General features: G+C 34.4%; 1 protein-coding gene across 6 annotated transcripts in view; it reads right to left on the bottom strand.

Annotated features, from left to right (window-relative positions):
• The window catches only part of IL1RAP (interleukin 1 receptor accessory protein), a 136,092-nt gene that overhangs the window by 16,381 nt on the left and 94,196 nt on the right, over positions 1 to 25,515 (bottom strand). For 5 of the 6 annotated variants that reach the window (XR_009563731.2, XR_009563732.2, XR_009563730.1 and 2 more), the window contains exons 6-10: positions 24,433 to 24,504; positions 22,328 to 22,454; positions 19,774 to 19,922; positions 7,500 to 7,643; positions 6,036 to 6,179 (exon numbers count right to left, since the gene is read on the bottom strand). Coding sequence is in view for 3 of the 6 variants with exons in the window: in XM_060298291.1 (XP_060154274.1) it covers positions 6,036 to 6,179; positions 7,500 to 7,643; positions 19,774 to 19,922; positions 22,328 to 22,454; positions 24,433 to 24,504 (636 nt within the window). In the remaining 3 variants the exon portion in view is untranslated. Of the gene's footprint in view, positions 1 to 225; positions 3,510 to 6,035; positions 6,180 to 7,499; positions 7,644 to 19,773; positions 19,923 to 22,327; positions 22,455 to 24,432; positions 24,505 to 25,515 lie in introns of those variants that run through there. The other variant, XM_030860775.2, reaches the window with a different exon arrangement.

A 25,515-nucleotide genomic window follows, 5' to 3' on the forward strand; every position in this document is an offset into this window, starting at 1 on the left:
GTCTGGTATACTAGATCAACCCATTTTAATTAAGTAACTCATTTACTCACATGTAAAAAAAAATGTTCTTGAGTTGAAGTTCCCGGTTTTCTCAGATTTTTCTCAGAAAGAGAAAATTAATGTCTCATAACATTTCTTTTTCTAAGTGTATAATTAATTTTTGTATTCTCATTTCTTATGCCCAAACATGAAAATAAAGACATAAAACACATGCACAAAATAAAATTCAAAGCTTAAAATAAATGGTTTATTTTTAAAATAAACAAATTTACAAATCATTGGAAAATGGAAAATACAAAAGTTTATGAATAAAATAAAAAAGATAATATATGAAAACCTATGGAAAGAAAATAGATAATTAACAAGTGGAGTAATGCTCTTGTTCCCCAATACAATGAAGTCCTAGTTTATTAGACTCCTAGGGAATCATCTAAATTACAACGCAGAAAAATATTAAATAATTTTATATGACTGTGTAATTAGACACTCTATATATCATGGTTTTTTGTTAACGGGTGCAGAAGGTCTTTATATCATATATCTAAAACCGTTAAGGTTTTTCTTTTTAACATTAGATACTTTTATTTTTAACATTAGAGAGCGATTTCTTCTTGTTCTCTAAACTATGTTTCTCCATCTCACTCAGATAATCTGTATTGGGCATCTTCTGGGACATAAAACAAAAAAATCTTGAAACAAAATTATCTTAATATGAGACATATCATTTAGATTTGAGTTGCTTTAGATTTTAGCATTTGGAAAATTTCAGTACCAAATACAGGAATATAAATAGGACAAGAAGTTTCTAGGGGTACCAAACAGCATTTGGGGTAAATATAAAATCCAAAAGTGCAAAAAGAATGCAGCATTGGCAAAGAGAACAGCCCCTTGGTAATGGGGCTGTCCTTCATTTACCTAAAATTCATCCTAGAATTGATATTCAAATCTTATCTGAAGTCAGCTCTCCTCTGGTCTTGTGAGTGAAGGGTTAATAAGAGGAGTAATTGTGGTTTCTAATAAAGTAAAGCATTAATAAGGCTAAAAAAGTTAGATCCAAGAGTGACCCCATACCATAGGCTTATGGTCAATGATTCATGAAGGTTTTTTTTAATTTAAAATAATCGTTAACTCCTCTGTAGAAAAATGATTTATTAAATAGACTTTAATACCTCAGGAGGACACAAATGTAGTAGATAGTTTTAGAATTGCTTATCAACATTCATACTACTAAGATAAGGATCTCCTTAAATTATGAATTCTCATTTTTCATAGGATACCCAGTCTTATTTATAGGTATTTTTATTTTCTTTTCCTGTATTACTTAACAGTCCAAATAGAGATTTATCTCTCCAGTAGTTGAGCACTAAGATTAATATAGCTTACCTTCTAAGTGTGTGTGCTCAGAACATAGTAAATGATCAGTTAATGCCAGAGGGCTGACTACTGCTTAGCAGTGACCGTGGAAGCTCTGTGCACAAGAGATTCTGTTGCACCCAGATCAACTGTGGCAGTAGTAAGTTATTTATACTAATTTAGGGAGAGCAAAAGCTAACAACAACTACCACTCTGTGAGCTGTAAATTCACAAATATTAATGTACAGAAAACACTGACACAAAAATATTACAGTAAAGAAGGTAATTTAAAAACTGGATAAGAGTTCCAGTAATTCTTAATATTGTGCCAATGACCATTTAAAGTCATATGTCTGTATGTGTATATATAGTGTGAGTATGTATATATATATATTTATATATATAATATATACAATTCATGTATGTATATATGTATATATATGTAATTCATGTGTATATATATATGCAATATATATACATATATAATTCTTGTGTGTATATACATACATATGTTTTTAAAACTCTATATGTAACATAGATATTCACCACTCTGTAAACTCTGGACTTAGTTTTCACTTTTCCAAGTCTTAAGAACAGTAAAACTTTACTTAAAACAAACTAAAACATGTTTCATTAACAGTGACTATTCAGACTGACTTGTTTGGAGTGAGTGTATTAACTGTACCAGTGAATAAAATGTGAAAAATGCTTGGGGTCCAGTTAATGCTCTTAGAATATTCATGCTAAAAGCACTCTCAAGGTCACTAAGTCTAACTTTCACACTTTACAATGGGGAGACAGAAACAAATGAGAAATGACTTTCCTAATATTCACATTAGCAAGGTTGAGATTAAAAGACAAATTGACAAACACCCTGTTCTGTGCTTTTCTCATAAGACAGAAAAGGCCCTAAAAGCTTTTTGCTGTTATTTTACTTGGTATTAGCACCATTAAGAGAAGCTTCCTATCTGACTGAACCAAGTGAGGAACCACCTGCAAACTCCCAATGACTGACACAAGATGCAGTAGGTAGGGAGATGGAATGATAAGTATGGGTCAACCTACAGATAATCGGGAGTTTAATAAAAATTACTATACATTTTTCAAGTTGACAAATATGATATCAATTACCTGAGATAGAGGACATGGGTTGCATAGTAGGAGACAATTCAGGCAAGCCCTTTAAACCAATTGCTGTCTAAGGAACATTTTCAGTTACTCTGCTTTGTATCATCCTAAGTGGTGTCAGTCTTGCTATGAGGGTGTCTGATACAGCTGAATGAGCAAAAGAGTTTTTATCCATAGCTAAAATAAATTTAGGCCCTGATTACCTTTTTAATGGATGAGTAAAAATAAAAGAAAAAGAAAACTATACTTGGAAACTCATAATGACCCTGTTAACAGATGACTCATCTTTAAGGGGTCTTTAAATCCACAGCAAAGGCTGCCCCATAATGTTAAGATTATTTCAAAAGAGAGAGAGAGAGGATAGAGATGAGTAGGGGTAGGAATGCAGGATGCAGAAGGGGAAATTCGCATCAACCAGGTCTTTGCAAAGAACATAGTGACATCAGACGCTGGTGACAGGAGGTGGCACTAGCATTCTAAGCCTTACTATTGCCTGAGGAAGCAGAACAGCTCTTCCTACAGTCACCCTGAATTTATCTCTATGGGGAGGCTTCCATAGAATTTTTTTCTGTCCATGAAGCAATCAATTGGGAATAAAGAAGGGGGAATTCTTCCTTCCTGGAGTACCCTTGGATATTTTTACCCCTTTCACTGGCCCTTTCATACATTTTTCAAGGATGAATAGGAGAGACCCTGCTCGCCACTTCTAGACCACCTGGAAATTTTCTTCACTGGCATGGCCACCTGCAGCTGCTTCCAAAATCTGCCCTGCGGATATTTGGATTTCTCCCCTTTCCATTTAATGACCGTGAGCACCGTCTTAGCCCTCTTCAGCTCTTTCACCTTCGTTTCCTTCACAGCTTTGTACTGTACTAAAATGACGTTGATGTTGCCCCGAGAGGCCATGTTTTCTAGGCCAGCCTTGAGCTCCAGGAGGGCTTGGGTTCCCTGGAGCACGTAGTTGGGGCTTAGGACAACCAGGAGGCGTCTGCTTTTCTGAATGAAGCTCAAGGTCTCGTCTGTGACAACTGGGAAAGAAAACACCATGGGGATTAGTGTTGGCCAAGAACTCCCCCAAGGTACAGGGCTTGAGGAGCAAGTGAAAAGAAATTAGGGTAACAGACTGAGAACTGAGGTGAAACTTTTTACGAAGAACACTTAGTCCTTAGTCCCAATCACTCTGTTCACAAAATGTCACTCTCCTCCGGGGAACAGAATCTATATGTACATATTCCAACCCCAAAAGAGTTCTAAACAAGCCTAAAGCCAAAATGTATTTCTATGACCTTCGTCTTCAAAAGCATTATTCGGGACGTGAAGGATGAGTGGGTTGTACTGAAATCAATTTCTTCAAACCGTGTTACATGTCATGGCCCAGCAAAATCAGCTCCTGAGCCCTTTTTCCCCAAAGACACCCATGTATTAACTCTCTAGTGCCAGTAAGCATTCAAAAAATATACATTATAGAGTCAAAGTCATAGAAGTTCATTTTTCACTAACACAGGACAGCAAGAGTAGAACTCTTCATTTTTTGAAACTCTCTCTCTATTGCCAGACACCTCCCCGACTCAGACTAGTATCACTATGTCATTGGAATAGGAAATTAAGAAAATCTAGCCAACTGAATGGCATTTTGGCTGGTAACACATTCTCAGCTCAGCTTTCTATTCTGCTCTGTTCTGGAGTCTAAATTAGTCCCTGAATCTTTCTCTTTAAACTCCTATCATTACTGTGAAGCCATGTGTTTCGGCAGCTGCCAGCTGATGTGTGTGCCTTCGCTAACAGGCAAATGCTTTCTTCATGTCCAAAAAGAAGAAGAAAACGCAGGGAAAATGGAAGTGCAGTGTAATTTTATTCTGTTGTCAAGGGCTCTGATTAGTTCCTATCACTAAATTCTTGGGAATAATCTATCTCCTTGAGGTTGCTTATCAAGGACTGAATAATCCTTTACCTGGGGTTCAGATAGAAGCCGACTCCAGGGAATGCACCAGTGTTATGGAAAGCTATTTCATGGCTTACAATACTCCCCTAAGCCGTCATTTTGTACCTTAATCTTCGCAGGTACAGAGGCAGTGGGGAAAGATTTGCAATTAAAATAGCATGTGCAGCCTAGAGGAGAATCCAGGAATAAGTAATTGCCTACTCCAAGCAGTATTCCTGGAGGCTGACTGTGTGTAAGCAGGGAGAGAGACCCAGAGGCAAAGGGGACTGAGTGAGAACAGCAGGGAGAATGCAAAAGACCACAAGGATCAACCGTCAAAAGCAAGATGCCAGAGTAATTATGTAGAACCTGAATTCTTCAAAGAACTATCAATCCCTACTGGAGGGTCTTACATTGTTGTTCTACTATGTATCTTTATATAACTTTTCACACAGTAGTAAATATCTGTTGAATGGCTGTATGAATGAATAAATAGATAAATAAATTATTTAGGATTTTATGCCTTAAAATGAGTGGAATTTATCCTTTAACTATATAGTCAAGTTACCATTTCCTGGCAAAATTATACTGAAAGAGACATCTGCTGTAGAACAGAAGCATTGATGGACTTTTGGGTGATGAATGGGGAGATACAGTAAGTGACCCAGCTAATTCAAAATAAGAATAAACATTAATGTCTATTCTTTATCTTAATTACCAATGTAACCTTAAAAAACATGTTAAGTGATTAAACAGGATTTTAGGGGGAGAAAATAAATTAGTTTGTTGTAAAGATTAGAGACATTACATGCATTTTTACCAGTATGGAGTTTAACAATGGGTTTAGGAGTATTACTTAGGAGTGCATTTATAAAACAGACTCAAATGTACTATCAATCACTTTATGTGTTACTGTTTGGATCTGAAAATTAGAGGTATACTTTTATTTAAAATCATTCAGCATTTCTAACTTTTTAAAAACCTATTAGAATATACTGGCCTTTGTAAAATGTTAAGCTTATCTCAAATGTGTAATCTGATAGAAAGGAAGAAACAGACACAAGGAAAGGGGGGATTTGAGTAGCACTGGTTTGCCAGAAAACAAGGGTGAAGAAAAGGATATTAGCAAATGCCACAGGGAAACATTCTACTTACTATCAGTAAGTAATATAAAGAAGGATTCCATGCACTCTCTTCTGCACCTCATTTTTAGTAAAATTGAGTAAACCTCAGTCTTTATAAAAGTGTTTTGTTTAAACTCAGTCTTTACGAAAAAATTAGAGGCAGATTAATGCATATTAGCTAAACCTTCTAAAAATCTAAATGTGACTAAACAAAATGTTTAAAGCTGTGGTACTTAGAGCGCTAATCCACCATGCATCTACACTTTTTTGACACTAAGTTTTTAAAGCTTACCTGGGAAAATATTTTAATACCATAAACTGTACTTATAGTCTACATCTTACAATGTAGATTTATTCCTAGAGTCTGTCTATTACATCAAAGCATTGGACATTTAAATGTCCAAAGATGCCAACATACAGCTGTACCATGACTCTTGTACATGACCCAAAGCTAAGGATCTTCTCTGCCTTTAAGTGTAGCATCACCTATATTCATCTGAAATACCTACTTCCCCCAGGCAGACTGTCTCGGTCAAAGATGCACAGCTTGTATCCAAATTCATTCTCCAAGACTCCACGGAGGGTCAGTAATACAAATTCTTCTTCTTCAGCATTCCTTGCATAGGATACATAAATATCATATTCCTTCCCATCTAGCAAAAATTAAAAAACAGAAAACACAGATCCAATATAAATTAGGAATGTTCCTCAATAGTATTGCATTTTTTTCTAAAATCGAACTTTTGAATATTTGACATTTTCATTTTTTACTTATATAAATTAGCTGACAGATTTCAGTATGATATCCCACCTGTGACAGGTCTCTGGGCAAAATGACTATTTTAAGGTGTAATTGAAAATTTCATCTGATGTGTCTTTTCCTCTCATATCACTGAGTTCAGATTTTGTAGTGGAGAATGAGTGAGGTTTGGCTCATTCAACTATGAATTAACAGAATCAGGAAGCAAATACTCAGTCATATGTGCTGGCAATAATAGCATGCAGAAAATTTCTAGTTCCTGTCCTAGTATGTCACTCACTAATATGTTAGAATTATAAATTGAGCAAAACCTTGAGAAACTGTCTAAATTATGTACACCTGAAAATATCTACAATTAAAAATATACCTAGATTCAATGAATCAATCTGTCTCAAAATTGCCTAATTATAAAAATCACCTCTCATTAAAAATACAGGTTCTGTGTCTCTTCCACAAACCCACTCAATGAGAATCTTTATGGGATGGGTCTAAGAATCTATAGGTTAAATGTTTCATTCTTGTCACCAGGCACATATGCACTAGAACAGTGCTCCTTAAACTTTAATGTGTATATATGAATCATTTCGGGATACTGTTGAAATATAGCTTCTGATTCAGAGTAGGCTTTAGATTCTCCTTTTAGTAAGCTCCCATGTGATGCTTCTGGTACATGGATCACCTGTGGTTACAAAGCGTGTGGACATGCAGGGTCCAGTACAGTAGCCACAAGCCACAAGTGGTTATTGAGCCCTTGAAATGCAGTTGGTCTGAATTGAGATATGCTATATGTGTAAAATACAATACATACTGAATTTTGAAGATTTTTAGTACCAAAAATAAGACTAAAATATCTCTATTAACTTAATATTAATTACAAGCTAAAATGATAGTATTTGGAATATATTAAATTAGATAAGATATATTATTAAAATTATTTTCACTTTTTCTTTTACTTTTCCTTATGTGACCACTAGAAAAATATTAAATTACGTATGTGGCTTGCATTATATTTCTATTTGAATAGTCCTGATCTAAACTAAATCACATATTGACCCAAGAAAGCAGAATAATATGCATTAGGAAGATTTTCAATAGCAAGGGCTGAAACAAAAGGTAGTCTAATTACATCTTCCAATTAACCTAGGTTTTATCAAGCCAACATGTTTTCTAAAGATGACAGTAGGGAGATTTACAACAATCTTTCATTACTCACCTAAAATGGTTTCATCCGTTCCAAAATGAGCCCGGTAAAATAGGACCATCTCTAGCCAGTAAACATGGTAAACAACAATGAGAATCACCACCAGTAGGACTGTGGCTCCAAAACCACACGCCAGTTCCACTGTGTATCTTGGAGCTAGCATTGGAATGAACAACAAAGAAACAAACTGATTTGTACGTGGTGATTGCGGTGACCCATCATCCTGTAAATAGCTGTTTACGCCAAGCAGCTGAGCCATGAACCTGACTTACATGTGCGAACAAGATAACATGGTAGAGGTTAAGCACTATGTTTTAATACTAGACTGTGGCATATTTATCTTTTTGTTTCCAGAAACTGGCATAGAAGGTGTTTTTTAACTATTAGATGATTTGAATAGAATTTGATGATATACAAATTAAAACAGCATCTTATTATTGAGAAGAATTTAAAAGGTCATCCAATTAAACTCACAAACTGAATCTCCTCAAAAACATTTTTGAAAAGTAACTCCATCCTCTGTTTGTGCATCTCTTACCTGGATCAGCCCATGATATTGGTAGAATTTTAATGCTGGAGCAGTTGAATTGAGAAAACATTTTAATGTGTTTATAACAGTCTTAATTTCCTCCTCTTGTCCAGTGCCATATGGAAGAAATTTAATTCCTTTTTCTTTATATTTGACAATAGGCCTCAAAAATCTTATTATCATTGAGCAGAAAATGAGGGTATCCACCAAATGCTGAGTATGCTTGGCCCTGAAAGTATCTACATTACTAGGATACACATTCCACAAGCCTGCTTCTCCACCGTTTCTCACTCCCCATTAAACTATACATTTACAGTCCTCTAGGTAGAGACTATGTCTTCTTCATCCATCTTATCCCGAGAATTTCTAGGATCTGAATAAGCATCTCTTGATATAACACTACACACTTTGGGGATATTTAAAATAAATCTAGTACTATATATACTATGTATTAGTAACTTCATTTGGCTGTTTTATTAGCTTGTGAAAATGAAACTAAAGAGTTTGAGATGGAATAAAATATTTACTGGATCTGAAGCAGAAATGGCGTAAATTATGTATTAGTTGATTTGACAATTACTTACTGATATCTACTATTTGCTAGAAGCTGTCGAGGTTATAATGGTAGATAAGACAGGAAGGGTCTCTGCCCTCTTAGGGCTAATAGTCTAATGCAGGGAAGTAAATGTGGAAATAAATAAATAAGATAGTTACTTTTAGACAGTGATCAGTGTTATAAAGGAAATAAACCAGGATAATGTGATGGAGTGACCTAGGGGAGGGGTTGGGGCAGGAGAGGTATATCTGGTATGGTGGTGAGAAAAGGCCCCTTTGAGCACGTGAACATCATAGGTGTTAAGTGTTTGCCAGGACTAGGCATAGAAAAATTTTCTTCAAAGCTGGGATTGTTATCAAGCCTTCCTGACTCCAAAGTTCAGAGATCTTTACACAACACTAAAATGAAGTTCAATTATTGATCATACACTAGTGGAAAAATCCCTTTTAAAACAGGTAGCTATTCTAAGGGGAAAATGTTGAGCAGCCTGGAGTGGAGTCTGAAGTTCTCTTATTAAAGGGAATAATCATTAAGTTTCGAGTTCATTATCCTACATTCCGGCTACTAATTCTGATGCAGATACAGCCTAGGACTCAGCAGTGCAGAATTATTAGGTACTCTTGTACTCATCCCATGAACAATGGTGCTTTAAAATAAGAAAATTCCCATGATAAAATGCCAGAAGCTGTGTCAGTGCAGTGGATGAGAATTTACTAAGATCAATCTGAGTAGCTGGCATGAAAATTGCTGTGTCCTTGGTATTTCTGAGTACATGTTAACAACATACTGGGTTAATTCCCACTGTCATCTTCATTATTTGCTCAGTTATTTTGGCTCCCTCTGGGTGGACATTTCACAATAAGGAAAAATAAAAGAGGTCAGTGGATTCACTAACCTGAAATGGATTTTGTTTTAAATATCAATAGTTACCTTGCTTAGTGGTCAAGAGATAAATTATACTCATGGCTTTCCCTCTGTCACATTCATTTTACTACTGCCTATTTTATTTCTAGTAGAGCTTTTTAATTTTGTGTCATACAATTATATGTGTCATATTTACAGATTGTATTTTGTTGGACCATCTTGATGATATCAAGAAGTTCCTAATGTTATTTAACTAATGGAACTCTTAAGATAAATAATTCACAAGTCTGAATTCCTAAATGGTTTGAATCACATTCAGGAAGTGCTCTAAAAAGCTTTCATATACAGCTTTGCCGGCTTGTAGGGAAAGTATGACCCTTAGCCCACATTTTCTGTCTGCCCCACATTGATCCTCTGAGCAATCCCAGACCAAAGGGTTTCCAATCAAAAGGGGTGATGTAATTTGACCAAATTGGACTCCTAAACTGCTTCTATCTTTGATCTCACTGATAATCTGATTCAGGAGGGAGTAAAATTTAGCGATTTGCTCTGCTGTTACTCTCTGAATCAGAATTCCCTCCATCCCTTTTGCAATTCTATAGTAATGGCAGGCTCCAGAGCCCAGATTTCCAGCTAACCATCTGATTTGTTTGGCTATCATAGTGTGTTAAAATTTGTGCATTTTCGACTTCAGCTTCTGATCTTAGAGAAGTGATTGGGGTAGCCTTCTCTCCATAATATCTAAAATAACAACTTTTCAAATTTGGACAACTGGTTGTGTACGAGTGTGATCTGTGAGAGATAGGATACAAAAAGGTAAGCTCATGATCTCCCTGGCTTTTTGCCTAATGGCACCTTGGGGACTGTGACACAGACACACAGTATTTACACTGAGCAAGGAAACCAAAAGTAGAGTTCATGACTACTGCATTTGTAGACCTGGGTACTGGAGAGAAGAAAACTATGTAGACAAAGAGCTCTAGAAATCCACAAGTCTTTGGAAAAATACAAAGGGTAACACTTCTCAGAGTCAGGCAAGGAAGAGCTACCAGTGAAAGAAAAACCACCAGGGAAGAAATGACTGCTAAAGAGTTGGGAACTGAACAACTTAGGAGCACATACAGGGCTGAGAGACATTTGAGTTAAGACCACCCAGACTGAAGAAACTTTATTTAGCTCCCCAAGTATTAAGTAGAGACCCCAGATAGTATATGCCTTAGAAATAGGTCCAATCTAGCCTTAGAGAGAAGCCTAGTTTGGACCTACTCTAGAAAGATAAGCAAGATGCTTCAAATAAGCAAGATGTTATGCAAGTAAATTAACTACCTGCTAGAACAAAAATTAACAGGCATTTATAAAATTCAGACAGTCAATAGTGTACCATCTATAATGTCCAGTATAGGATTAAATAAAAAAACACAACTAGACAGAAAGAAAGCCAAAAAAAAGGACCCATAATCAGAAGAAAGATAGCCAATAAAAATGGCTATCATGTGGAATTAGGAGATAAATACTTTAAAATGAGTATTATAAATATATCTGTTGAATTTAAAAAAAGACCGTGAACATTATAAGAGCAAATAGGAAATATCAGTACAGACATTTTGATGGAGAAATATAAATTCAAAAACTGAAAAAGAAAATCCTGAAATTAAAAACACTGCAGATTAGATATCAAGAAAGAAATAGTCAGCAGAAACCATCCTAAGTGAAATACAGAGTGAAAAAAGGATGAAAAAAAAAATAACGAGAACCTCAGTGACGTGTGGGACAACGCTGAGGGGTCTATCCTAAATATAACAAGCACTAGAAGAAAAGGAAAGGATGAATAAATGAAAAAATGAGCAAAACATACTTGAAGAAATAATGGCTGGTTTTTTCAAATTAAATAAAAAATATACTCACAGAACTAAGAAGTATAAAGAACCTTAAAGAAGATATATACAAATAAAACTACAGCAAAGTGTATCATGATGTAAGTTTTGAAAAACAATGAAGAAGAGAAAATCTTAAAACCTGCCAAAGAAAAAGAGAGGGGGTGTACACAAAGGGAAACATGATTAAAAAATAACAAGAAAACCCTGCCTGATTCATATTAGAAATAATATTAGCCATAAGACAATGGAATTGCACTTTCAAAGGGCTGAAAGAATAAAAAGAAAAAGAACACTTCCAACCTAAAGTTACGTATGCAGTGAAAGGCACCAGAGCAACATAATGAGGAAATAAAAATCTTTCCAACAAGTTGTGCTGGAACTGGATATCCATATAACACAAGATTAAACTTCAATTCCTACCTCACAAAATACATTAAAAATAATAATAATTGGAGATGGATCATAGACCCCCCCCCCAAAAAAAGATGAAGCTTGATGACTTGGGGGTATTTCTTAGAACACAGAACACAATACCATTAAAGAAAACATTAATAAATTACACCTCATCAAGAGTAATAACCTTTGTTCACTAAAATATACCAATGAAGAAAGGAATTGGCAAGACACAGACTGGGAGAAGGTATTTGCAAAGCATCTATCTGACAAAGAACTGGTATCCAGGATAGAAAAAAGAACTGCTAAGATCAATAATGAAAACACAAACAACTCACTTATAAAATGAACAAACTATTTGAATAGTCATATCACAAAAGAAGATACCAATGACTAATAAGCACATGAAAATGTACGCAGTATCTTAGTCATCAGTGACATGAAAAATACAAACTACAGTGAGCTACCACCACGAACTCACCAAGATGGCTAAAACTAAGATTAACAACACCAAATGGCAAAGATGTGAATACACTGTTGGTGAGAGTGCAGAATGATACTACCACTTGGGAAGAAACGTCTGACAGTTTCTGATAAAACTAAGCCAGTAATTCCACAGTAGATATTCAGATCAGAGAAGTAAAAATAAAAGTCCATAAAGAGACTTGGATAAGAATATTAACAGAAGCTCTATTCAAAATTGTGAACAACCCAAACGTCCTCCACCCAGAGAATGAATAAATAAGCTGTGATATATTCTTTTAAAAAAAACACTCCTTGGCAAATAGAAGGAGCTAATGACTGATACAACGGCATGAATATTAAGAATATTTTCTGAATGAAAAAAGCTTTATACAAGAGTGCATTCTGTATAGGTCTAGGTACACTAAGTTCTAGAAGAGGAAAAAATAATCTATTCTGATAAGGAAAATCAGAACATTGCCTTGCCAGTGGTGGGGGAGGTAGGAGTAGCAGGGATTGACTGATAAGGAGAAGGAATGAAAGGTTATTATCTATGGTGATAACATTCTATATCTTGATTTTAGGTTACACACATACATATATACGCATTTCTTAAAAATCGTCAAATTATACATTTGTGTTTTGCAATCTGTCACTCTATACAAGCTTCACCTCAAAAAAAATCAAAAGAAATGTAAATAAATATTAAAATTTGGATAATATAAGATGCTTAAAGGTTTAGGTGATAACTTTTACTCATGTCTGTAACTACTTTAAAGGCATCAAAAATAAGATACATTACTGTATGCATACAGGAATGGATAGATGGATAGATATGTGATAAAGCAAAGACAGCAAAATGATAGAATCTAGGTAGGATATATGATTGTTCATTGTATAATTCTTTCAAATCTTCCATGTGTTTGAAAACCTCCTTAATAAAGTGTTGAAATATAAAAATTAAGATGAAATAAGATACTTTCAGATTAAAACAAAGCTGAGAGAATTTGTCACCAGCAGATATGCACCACCAGAAATACTAAACAGTTTTTCAGACTAAAATGTTACCAAGAATGAATAGTGCCAGAAATGGAAAATATGTAAATAAATATAAAAATCTTTTTTCTCAGTTCTTAATGTATTTAAAGGATACTTATTTAAAGCAAAAAATAATAGCAATGTATTGTGGCATTTATAATAAATGCAGAACTGAAATGTATTATAACAATAAAACAAAAGACAGGAGAGAAGTAATGGAAGTATGCCACTTTAAGGTTCTTATAAAATATGTAAAGTGATTAATTCAAGGCAGATTGTGATAAGTTCAAGATAAATATTGTAAACACTATAGAAAAAACAAAACAAAACAAAACAAAAAAAACATGGAGGTAAAGCCAGTAGGCCAAAGAGGTGATAAAATAGAATACTAAGAAATTATCAATTAATCCACAAGGCAGGGAAGGAGAAAAAAGCAAACAATAGATGTAAATGTAGACAACAAATAGTAAGATGGTAGACTTGAAGCCAATAATACTAATAATTACATTAAAGACAAATGGATTAAACATATAAATTAAAAGGCAGAAATTATCATATAGTATTAAAATCAAAACCCAATGATATGCTGTCTATAAGAAATGTACATTAACTATGAAGACATTGATAGATAAAACAAAAGAATGAAAAAAGATATACAATACAAATACTAACTATAAGAAATCTAGAGTGGCTAAATTAATATCAGACAAAGAATATTAACCAAAAAAGACGTGTCATAATTTAAAAGAGTCCATTCATCGAAAAGACATAACAATCCTGAATGTGTATGTATCTAAAAACACAATTCCAAAATAATGTGAAGCAAATGGCAGAACTGAACAGAGAATTAGAAAAAAACATAATTCTATGTAAAAATTTAAACACCGTTTTCTCTCAAAAGATGAAATATTAGCAGATTTAAAAAAATCAATAAACATATATAAGACTTGAACATCACTGATCACCAATTGACTTAATTGACATTTATAGATCACCAAAGCTGCAGAATATACATCCTTTTTAAGTGCATGTGAAACATTCACCAAAATAGACAATCTGCTGGGAATTAAAAAAATAAAAGAAGCACCTATAAACTTAAAAGAAATGAAATGATGCAGACTATATTTTTTTGGCTATGAAAGAATTAAGTTAGAAATTAGAATCAAATGTGCCACACTGTGCTAAGTACGTGTTACTTGCTCCCTCCAGTCTCACAGACACACTGAGAGTTGGGATCAAAAGAAAGAAAAATGGAAGCCTTGAACCAGTTCATATACACAGTCTGCACCAGAGCCTGAACTTGAACTGAGGTCTGTCTAGCACCAAATCCCATGTTCCTTCCACTTCACTGTACAGTCTTCCCAGGTAGTTCTAAGTCAGAGGTACCCTTTCCCTGCCTTTTAATATCCATTGCTGATTTTTTTAAAATTACCTAGACTTAAATGACAATATGAAATATCAAAAATTATCAAGACTGAGAGAAAATAGTCAGTTCTAAAATTCAAATACATTTTAATACATAATGTAATAAAAAATGTTATCTGGAAACTTCCCAAATATGTAAATTAAGTAACACATTTCTAAATAAACCATGGGTCAAAAATGAGTAAAGGATAATTAAAATATTTTGAACTGAATGATAAGGAAACTTCAAGATTTCATCATTTGTTTGTTTCAGCTAAAGTGGTCTTATGAGGGAAATTTATAGCTCTGAATGTTTATATTGGAAAAAAGGATTATTTAAAATGAATGATGTGCTTTCATCTTCAGTTGAGAGAAAAGAAGGGCATATTAAATGCAAAGTAAGCAAAAAGAAAAATCAGAGTAAAATGAATAAAATACAAAATAGAGAAAAATAAATGAAAACACCTTTGTTCATTGAAAAAAATCAGTAAAATTGGAAAACCTCTTTCTTGAGTCATGAGCAAATTGAGAGAAAACATAAATTGTTAATATCAGGAATGACAGAGGGAGAATCACTACAAATCCTGCAGACATTAAAAAGATAAAAAATAACGTAAAAAAATTATGCCAAAAATGTGACAACTTAGATGAAACAGAAAAATTTCTCTGAAAGACAAATTCCCCAAATTGTCACATGAAGAAACAATATCCAGATAATTATTAAAGAAACTGAATTCATAATTTATAGCTTTCCCATAAAGAAAACACAGGCCCAGATAGTTTCATGGGTATGCCCTTCAAATATTCGAGTAAGAAGTAATAACAATTTTACACGTAAGTTTTCAGATAACAGCAAAGGAGGGGTCATCAACCGACACATATCATGAGGCCAACATGACATTTTTACTAGTCAATGGCATTACAAGAAAAGAAAATCACAGACCAATATCCCTCATGAACAAATATATGAGCAAAATCCCTAACATAAACAAAAATCTTCTAAAAATATTAGCAAATAAATACAGGTATATATAAAAAAGGATAATAAATCATGATGATGTTGGGGTTTATCTCATAAATGAAAGGTTGGATCAACATTTTGAAATCAATCAATGTAAAGTATAACATTAGCGGAATTAAAGAGAAAGATTATATGACCTTCTCAATGTTTAAGAAAAGAATTTGACAAATTTCAATAGACATTCATTATAAAAACAATACAAAATGAAACAAAACTCTCAGCAAACCAAAGACAGAAGATTAATCCCTCATGTACATAAAGGTTATCTACAAAAACCTACAAATGACATCATACGTATCATGAAAACTGAATATTTGCCTTCTAAGATAGGGAACAATGCAAAGATGGCTGTTCTCAATTTCTGCTGATTATGCTACTGGAGGTCCAAAAGAGTGAAATAGTCAGGAAAAAGAAATCAGAAGTATGAAGTGTAGAAAAGAAGGAGTAAAAGTCTGTTTATTTGTGGGTGACATGATCAAGTGTGTAGAAAATGCTAAGATGCCAAAAAAACAAAACAAACAGAAACCCTATTTTTTGGTGAATTTAGAAAAGTCAAAGGGCCATAAAAAAATTAATTTCATGTTTATTTTTTATCAATGAGCAATTTGAAAATGAAAAATTTTAAATATCATTATAATAGCATCAACAACAAAATAGTTAGTGATAAATTTAACCATATGTGTACAAGACCTGTACACTCAAAACTAAAAAAAAAAAAAGCATTGCTGAGAATATTCAATTAGTCCTAAATAAATTGAGAGCTATATCATGTTAATGGGTTAAAAAACTCAATATTGGTAAAATTTCCGTTCTCCCCAAATCAATTTATAAGTTAATGCAATCCCAATCAAATTGCAGGAAGCTTTATGTAGAAATTGACAAGCTGATATTAAAATCCATACGAAAAAATATTTGGTCCCTAAAATAGTCAAATCAATCTTGGAAAAGAAAAAAATGGAGGGAAGGACATAAAGTATATGATTTCTTGACTTACTTTAAAGCTGTTAATCAAGACAAAGTAGTATTGGACTAAAGATACACAAACAGATTAATAGGACACAATAGGGAATGCAGGAATAGACCTACACTCATAGAGCCATTTATTTATTTATTTATTTTTGGCCAAGTTGTCAAAACAATTCAATACAAAAAGAAGGGATCTTTCAATATGAGGCTAGAACAACTGGTTTCTGTGTGGGGAAAAAAAAAAAAAAAGAAATTGATCATAAGCCTAAATATAGAAGAAAAGTCTTTATAAATCAAACATTGCTAATATGGGATTTAGAAAGTACTAACTATAATAGAAGAAATTTATTAAATGGACTTCATGAAATTTTAAAAAATTCTGCTTATCAAAAGAAAAAATTCACAAACTGCATAAAAATATTTACATATTAAATATTTAAATATTTATTATATAAATATATATTACATATACCTATATATAGAAAAGATATATAGATATAGATATAATCACTAACAACCCAATAACAAATGGACACCTCACAAAAAGAAGAACTATTATATAATGGTAAATAAGTCCATGAAAAAGTGTTCATGGTAATGTAATACATATATCATTAGTATCTGAGAAATGAAAATTAAAAACAATGTGATACCTGTACCTATCTACTAGTATGGCCCAAATTTAGAAGTCTGACAACTCCAAAAGTAGGTGAGGAAGTAGAGCACCTGGAATTTATATACACTGCTAACGGAAATGTAAAATGGTACAACCTCTTTGGCAACAGGTTTGGCAGGTTCTCATAAAGTTCAGCTTACACCGTGCCTGAGTCCCTACAACTCTGCTATTATAAAACTTATGTTTATCGTTTTGACATTAGCTGCCTTTCCTTTAATACTTTGCTTTAACTGACTAGATGAATTTGTGCAGCTGTCAAAAGACCTACCCCTGTTAACTCTTCTCATTCTAGGCTCTAGCCTCTTCCTGTCATCTTGGCAACGTACATAGAATGCTTTGTCAATGAATTCAGAATTCAGAGAAAGACTCCTACATATAGTGTATGAATGTGAACATAGATATCACCTATGAATTTCAGCATTAGCTGGCCCAGAATAGAATCCAAGTAAACAACACCTCTGTTACCACTGGATGTACATAGATCCAACTGGGTTATATGTAATATTAATGCAATTTCAGCACAGATCATCTGGTCCAGTAGCTGCATTTGTCACTCCATATTCCTGATACCATTCATATTAAACCACTGAGAACACAGCCTTCTGTGAAAGGAGAGTTACTCAAGCAACTCTGGTGGACAGACTTCCACATCACTCCTAGATTAAACATTATTTTAATTGATTGTTTTGATTCTATCCATCTGACAATGTTATTATGTTTTCCTCCATAATGTTTCCCAAAACACATGCCTCAGAAGATGAATCCCACAAAATGCTCCATACTTAAAGAATCTGGAATCAAATATATTTGAAAAAATCCTGCCTACTATATTCCAACCCCTTGCAGATATTCACATCAAATACTAATATATTAAAGAATCTAAGGGGCCCTGAACTAAACTAACTTGATTGATTTTGCTTACCCCAGACTTCAATGATACTTGAGTATAAAAGACTTTGTCAAATAATACCTGTGAAAATCGTGTGGAAGTAATAATAATGAGCTAACATGCATTGAGCATTTAATATGTTTATACATATATATGCCAGTAACTGTGCTGAGTACTTCAAAACAACCTTATGAGGGAGTGGTATTCTTTTGCCTACTTTAAATAGAAAGAAATTGAAGCTCAGAGAGGTTAAAGTGACTTTTCCAAGGTCACAGAATTAGATTACACAGAAACTAGTATTCCAACATAGGCTATCTGTGCCTGGAGTAAAAATAATGAATTACAGTACTATAAAGAGTCTTAGTAGTGTTCTTAGGAACTAACTTTGGGAAACACTGCCTTACGTCAAGGGGTTCAGTCTTTTCTCTTTACACTAGCTTCTGAGGAGCAGAAGCAATTAACTATTCAGAACAAATCCACTAAGTCTTCTTAAAAGGCATATACACTTCAGTCCTTTGCTCTTAACTTTCTAAATTGTAATCAAATGTTAAAGTGAAGTCTGTTTTCTCATCAGCTTTAAAAAAGGTTTAACTCCCACTGAAAAATGCAGCAGTTATAAATGAACATTTTTTTACTTTTTATATAAACATTATAGGCTCTGACACTGGGATCCAGAATAATCCTGAATGGCTTAACTTCATGTGTGATGAATCATCATCATTATTATCCAGATCACTGAAGAACATTCATGAGAGAATTAATTATCTGGGCTTCTTTGTTAGGTGAGAGACCCATAGAGAATCTTAGACACAAAATGTTTCAGGAGCAACAGCTCACACAAGAAAGCTTTATCATTTTTATTTATTGTAGGAAAATATAGTAATATCAACATAGAAATCATTTTACAGCCTTTTAAGTCATAGTTTAATTAATTTTCATTTTAGCAATTGTGGCTAGTGGTATATTATAAACCTGCTTGAATATTGGCACATAGTGTTTAAAATTATCATTTTAAAATTATATTTTTTGAGAATATTTTATATCTTAACTACTTGAATGCAATTAGATGGTTGCTATTTATAATGTTTCATTATTATAGATAATGCTTCTAAGAATATAGATGGGGACATAATTCTCTTTCTGTTAAGTTAGTTGTCCAGGAAAAATTCCAAAAGTATTAAGTCATATGGTACGACCATTTTTTGTAACGCCTAATTTCTGCCATCAATGATTTCTAAAAGGGTCTTTACAATCCACCAACAATAAGTGACTCTACCAGTTTTATTAAATCTTTGGTAGCTTTAAATATTTTCTTTATTTTTCATTACTGTACAGATATAAAACTATGCTTCATTATCATAATCCTATGGAATTTTTAAGTCACATTTGGGCATTAAGATACTAAAACTATAAGAAATATTATAATATTTTGAGTATCTTTATATAAATGGAAACTTTCTCTCAAGATTTTTTCATTCAACTTTAATTCATTACTATGTGTCAGATATGCTAAGTGCTGGAGCTCTCTCGTTCTCAGTTTCTCCTTTTTTCTTATTCACCTCAGTGTTGCATTTGGAGTTCACAGATTCATCTGCTGAGCGCATCCATTACCTTTCTGTTTCACCTTGGCTGGTTTGTCAACCTCCCCTTTGGCATTTCTGGCATGACAGACATAGTTGCGCTTGAGATCCTCAGCAGTAACTTTCTTGATGCTCAGAAGCTGAGTCCTCGTCTCGTCTTCTGTTATACTCAGAGTTACACTAGAAGTAGGGGAAAGAAAATCAAACCATTAGCGAGACTCAGGGGCCAGAGCTCCTAGGTGAGGATGTCGATAAGCTGAGCTGCCTGTGATCCAAAAGGAGTTACAAAAGGAGACTAGCTTCTAGATTCCAATACCATTCTTTACCATCTATACTATACACAATCCCAATATGTAGATCAACTCCCAGAGTTAGCATCATACTACAGATCTGTCTTCAAAGGGAAACGTCTCCTATCCTCAAACATCTGAGGTAGGATGCAGCATCAGTTTAGAGAGAAGCTTCTGAGGCCCGACCCCTTTGGAGCTTGATCCAGGCTTTGCCTCTTATTGCTTATATACTCTGGGCATGGTAACTAATCTTTGCACATCTTAGTTCCTCCTCTGAAAAGGAGGAAAGTGGCAATGTCTACATATTGCACTGCATGTATTAACTTACTCTAGAATTCTGAGGATTGAGTATGTTAAGGCATAAGTGTTAGAACAATGTTTAATTAGGCTATTATTATTATTATCCCACAGTGATAGTCGATACATTTCAGAGATTCCCAAAACTTGGATTTTGAACACAGATAGAACATTTTGGTCAAACCTCATGGTTATATCCTAAAAAGAATAAACTTCTCAGAGCAAGTAAACTTCGTGAAAATAAATATATCCAATTCTCAGCAAGTTAGGGATCAAGTGCTTTGGGTCTAAGATCAAGATTTAAGATCCCTTTGAACTACTTTGCTCAAAAGGAGGAAAAAAAATTCTCTCTCCTACAGTTGACTGACATCTGGGTTCTTCTGATGCAGTTTACTGTAGGTCATGAGAATTTGGTTAAGGACTGTGATGGATTTAACCTAAGCTTAACTGCACTGCTGAACAATGAACAATGACTTGTGTTTCAAGAGCAACAAGGAAGAACAACATGACTTTCATTACTATTCATTCATTATTATTGTGAGGATTGGAAGCACAATGTTCAGAATTCCTGAAATAATAACTCTCCTTCTGTGCCTCCAGCCACATCTTTGATCAATTCCTTCAGCAAAAACTGCTCCAACTTCAGGAAACTCCTTCTGTATCTTTTTTTTTTTTTTTTTTTTTTTTTTGCGGTATGCGGCCTCTCACTGTTGTGGCCTCTCCCGTTGCGGAGCACAGGCTCCGGACACGCAGGCTCAGCGGCCATGGCTCACGGGCCCAGCCGCTCTGTGGCATGTGGGATCTTCCCGGACCAGGGCACGTACCCGTGTCCCCTGCATCGGCAGGCGGACTCTCAACCACCGCGCCACCAGGGAAGCCCCCTTCTGTATCTTTAAATATGTTCTGCTTCTCGAAACCTCCACACCTTCGCACATGATGTTCTTTTTACCAGGAACATACTTTTGTTTTCTTTATCTAGTTTATTTCTACTCATCCTTCAAATCTTTATTTAGTCTCTGTATCATTTGAGAAGCATTACCGAATCCCCTAAAGCTGACTGGAATCCCCAACTAAATCTTTCTTTAACATTCCATACTTCCCATTCACTGCATTTATCACATTATACTGGCATTTATGTTCTATCATTGTTACTCCTATAAAATCTACTCAGTTAGGGACTAAGTATCTTGCATAGTACCTGATGACATTTCATAATTTCTGCATAAAGTCTAGGTTTCCTAGTAGGGGATAAATATCTTCTAAATTCTAGAAGTTCAAATAGCCTAAGATATATCCACACACAGATGATAGATAAGGCATAAGTTTTCAGAACTACTTTGTCATGTAATTAGTCAGCTGCTCATTTTAATTAATTGTTGCAGTTCTCCTTGCCAACTCAAGCCACTTCAAAAAAAGTCATGTTTATTTATGAATAAAATGACCCAGCTTGTTACTTGAAGAATGAGCTATATTTCCACACCATCCATTTAAAAAATAAAATTTAAAGAACATTAATGTATTTAGTTAATAGTAAAAATTATTATTAATTAAAAATGTGACTTGTATGCTATGAAAATTAAGAAAGAGGAGGAAAATAGGAAATATATGTTGACTATAAGACAAGAAACTAACACAGTTATCTGAGGCACAAAAACATAGGCCCAGACTCCAGACTTGAGAAAGAGAATAGGGCCACACTGACAGGCTTTCATCCATCCACAACCCTATATCCTGGCCTTTTCATTCATATAGGATATGCATTCCATCTACCTTCAAGTGGGTATCATAAAGATGTAATCAACAGTTGGCATCTGGGGCTTGGATTACAAGTCCAATAATCCTGCTTTGGGGTGTAGCCACTAAAGACTTGAAAATCTTGCTGATTTTTGTTAATGATAGGCAAAAATTAGAATTTTAATTTTCATTGATCAGCATACACTGGAAGGCATTAGGTTGAGGGACAAGGGATAGTCACCCCCTTGCCTGTGTCAATGATACCTTTCATTAACAGCTACGTCAATAGTGGTGTCCTCTGGCTTTTTTCCATCAATGGTCCACCAAACCTCATTGCGAGAGTCCTTCAGGAAAGTAAAAAAGACTTTACAGGGGATGAGTAGCTCCTCTCCTAAAAAAACAAGTTAACTCATCAGTTTGTAACCTTTACATGGTTATACTGGTTCTATTCTGTGATTAATCAAAAGCCATAAAATTTATGTGTGCCTTCAACCCTACTTCTGACTGATTTTCAAGTGGGCTACCATAAGGTAACCTCTTTCCTTCACTGCATAAGAAACAAACCAAGAAAAGGACAGCAGCTTTATATAAAACTATTAGAATGCCCATCTTTTAATACAACCTATATATGTTCTAAAATGACAGTTATTTATTCAAAAAGTCTCTGACAACATTCCTTTTTTTAGCCCTAAACCTCCATGGACTACTCTTCTCCTTTGTTATTTCCCTCACAAACAATGGGTGATTGAGGTAAGGTTCTCCAGATCTTTGGACCTTGGCCCAGAAAAGATGGGGCAACGCCATCACTGAGAGGACTGGCCAGGCAGGATGCATCTGGAAATGCTCAAGCTATCAGGATGCAGTCAATGAGTTTAAAGACAACTTTTAAATAGAAATGCTATGCTATCCTTCTGAGAGGGAACATGAGGATGGGGGGATCTCTAGGCAAAACTGGTAATAATAATCATAACAACAACAACAGCAGCACACTCACTGAGAACTTTGAATAATTCACTGTGCTAAATATTTATTATATTTGGCTACTTATTATTAAGCTTATTTAATTTTAACAAAATATTATGAAATAGTTTTTAAATTCATGTTTTATAGATATAAAAACTAAAGCTTAAAGATGTTACATGTCATTCCAAGGTCAAATTGTTAATAGTGGCAGACCAGGATTTGACCTAGACTGACTTTACATTTCAGTTTGCCCAGAACAGTTCTGTTTTACGCTTGCTTTCCTAGTTACTTATTAATATCGACTGCTTTCACTCTCAAAAGGTGTCCAGGTTGAGATGATAAATTATATTGTCATCCCAATTTGAACTCAGGTTTGTCTCACTGAGTGGTCATACTCTATCCTCTTTTCCAATGCATGGTTTTTATGCCTTCCTCTCCAGTTATAAAGTGAATATGGATTCAGGCATGTTTTTATAACCATAATATGATAGATAGAGGAAAGATATTTAGAAGATTAATAAGGGTTTACCCTGATAGCAGGAAGAATGTTCATATTAATACATAAAACCACTACTGATTCTAGGAAATCTGGTCCATTTGGGGTTGGCAGACTCCCCTTGGTATTATTTTTTCACAAGGCAGATCCCTATTTGAAACCTTTTCTTAATTTGGGGGGGGGGGCGTATCATTGTTCTCCACCTATGTTGGACACTGCTTCTATTATCTTTAGTACATTTTAAACAAATTTTCTTTTATACTTTTCATTGGGTTTGAAGTGAATTTATTGGTAAGGATGAAATATAGAGAATGTTAAAATTTTCTATGGTTTTTCAAGTTAACTGTGAAAGACTTTGAGTCAGAAGAATAACAGGTTATGCCTTATTTGGTCAGTTCCAAATGATTTTTGTCTAGAATGAAAAATTATGAAAACTAAAAGGAAACCCAGGTAGCCAGCGTACGCATTCGAGGGTGTTCTGAATCAAGGTGTACTAGTCCTATTAGTTGTTACCTGTTGAATTCACAGTTCTGACTCCAGGTCTACTCCCTGCTCCTTTGTAGTGGGGTAGAAGTTTAAAGGACATCTGGTGCTCATGTTGAAGTCTCGGTAAACCAAAGCCCTGCACAGGCTAAAGTTTGCATCAAACAGAAATCGCTAATCAGAAGAAAACTGCTCACAGAGGGAGAAGGGAGCATCTGCTGTGAGAGAAGCAGAGAATCCCTGAGCTGCCCACGAGATCAATGAAGCAGATAAGACCCAAAGATGACTAGGTTTCTGAGAGCACTTCAGTTTCAATTCATGTGTTTCTTTACAATAGCCCTCTATTCTCTTGCGTTAACTTAAGTGACATTTTATTCCTCGTAATTAAGAGAATCTAACTGATATTCCGAGGCACAGCTATAATTACCTGGTTCTTTCTCATAGACCACAAGATCAGTGGGTGAATAGAACTGGGGAGGCAATGCATCGTTTGGAGAGCCTGTGATAGAGAGGAAGGGACAAAGGGATATGACGTCAAATCATGTAGCCTTTATTCCGCATAACCCATTTCAAAATTCTGCTCTTCAGTAAAGCATTGCCCAACTTCCTGGCATAGTTTGTCAATTCTTGAGAGGGCCCACAGTTCAATGGATAGTCAATTACAACACTTCTTTCATTTAAAAGAAGCAAAAAAGGGAAAAAAAAATATACTGAGGATCCTTCATGCTTCGGATAGAATGTTTATCCAGTGTTTTTGCTTCCCAAAGCCTATATGAGATAAACTTCTTTCTCATACTACTTAATAATTAATCGATTTCAAGTCTTTCTCAATTGTTTCTTTTCTACATATTTCTCTTCAACATGCCCAGAGTGTCTAGTTTGGGAAATGATTAAATAAGTATTAATTAATGAACAAGCAAATGGAAAATTCAAAATCACAGTGTGAGGTCAGTACATAAGTCTACCTGTTATCTAGTTATCAGTTGAATGTTCATTCATAGGATTGCTGCTTCTTATAACATTATATATTCCTAAACTGAAAGAAAGATGCCCTGAAAGGGTTTAATAATGTAGTATTTAAGTGTAGAAGTTTCAAAGATTTAATGACCATGGTTCTAACCTTGACCTGACCATATACAAAGCATACAATTTTTTTTTTTTACTTAAACTTTGAAAATCTAATTTAATCAACTCTAAGATGAGAGTAATTAAACTTACCTCACAGGTTTATTATGTGGATTAAATTAAGTAATGCATATTAAAGCATCCTACTGGTGTATAATAAGTACTCAATACTTCAGTTTTAAAAAACAAACTTGGGAGTTGGATTAGAAACACACCCCTCACATATGTGTCTGTCAACTTCTATTTCTATAAGTCAAAGTGAACATGCATGCCTGTTCCCAACTCTCCAAAAATGAATACATTGAAGTATATATACATTGGAAACAATTACCAAGATGGATATATGGTTAGATTATTCATGTGACTTTCAATGTCCATTCATGTT

The sequence above is a fragment of the Globicephala melas genome, chromosome 4 (genome assembly GCF_963455315.2).
Source record: "Globicephala melas chromosome 4, mGloMel1.2, whole genome shotgun sequence".
Lineage (NCBI taxonomy): Eukaryota > Metazoa > Chordata > Mammalia > Artiodactyla > Delphinidae > Globicephala > Globicephala melas.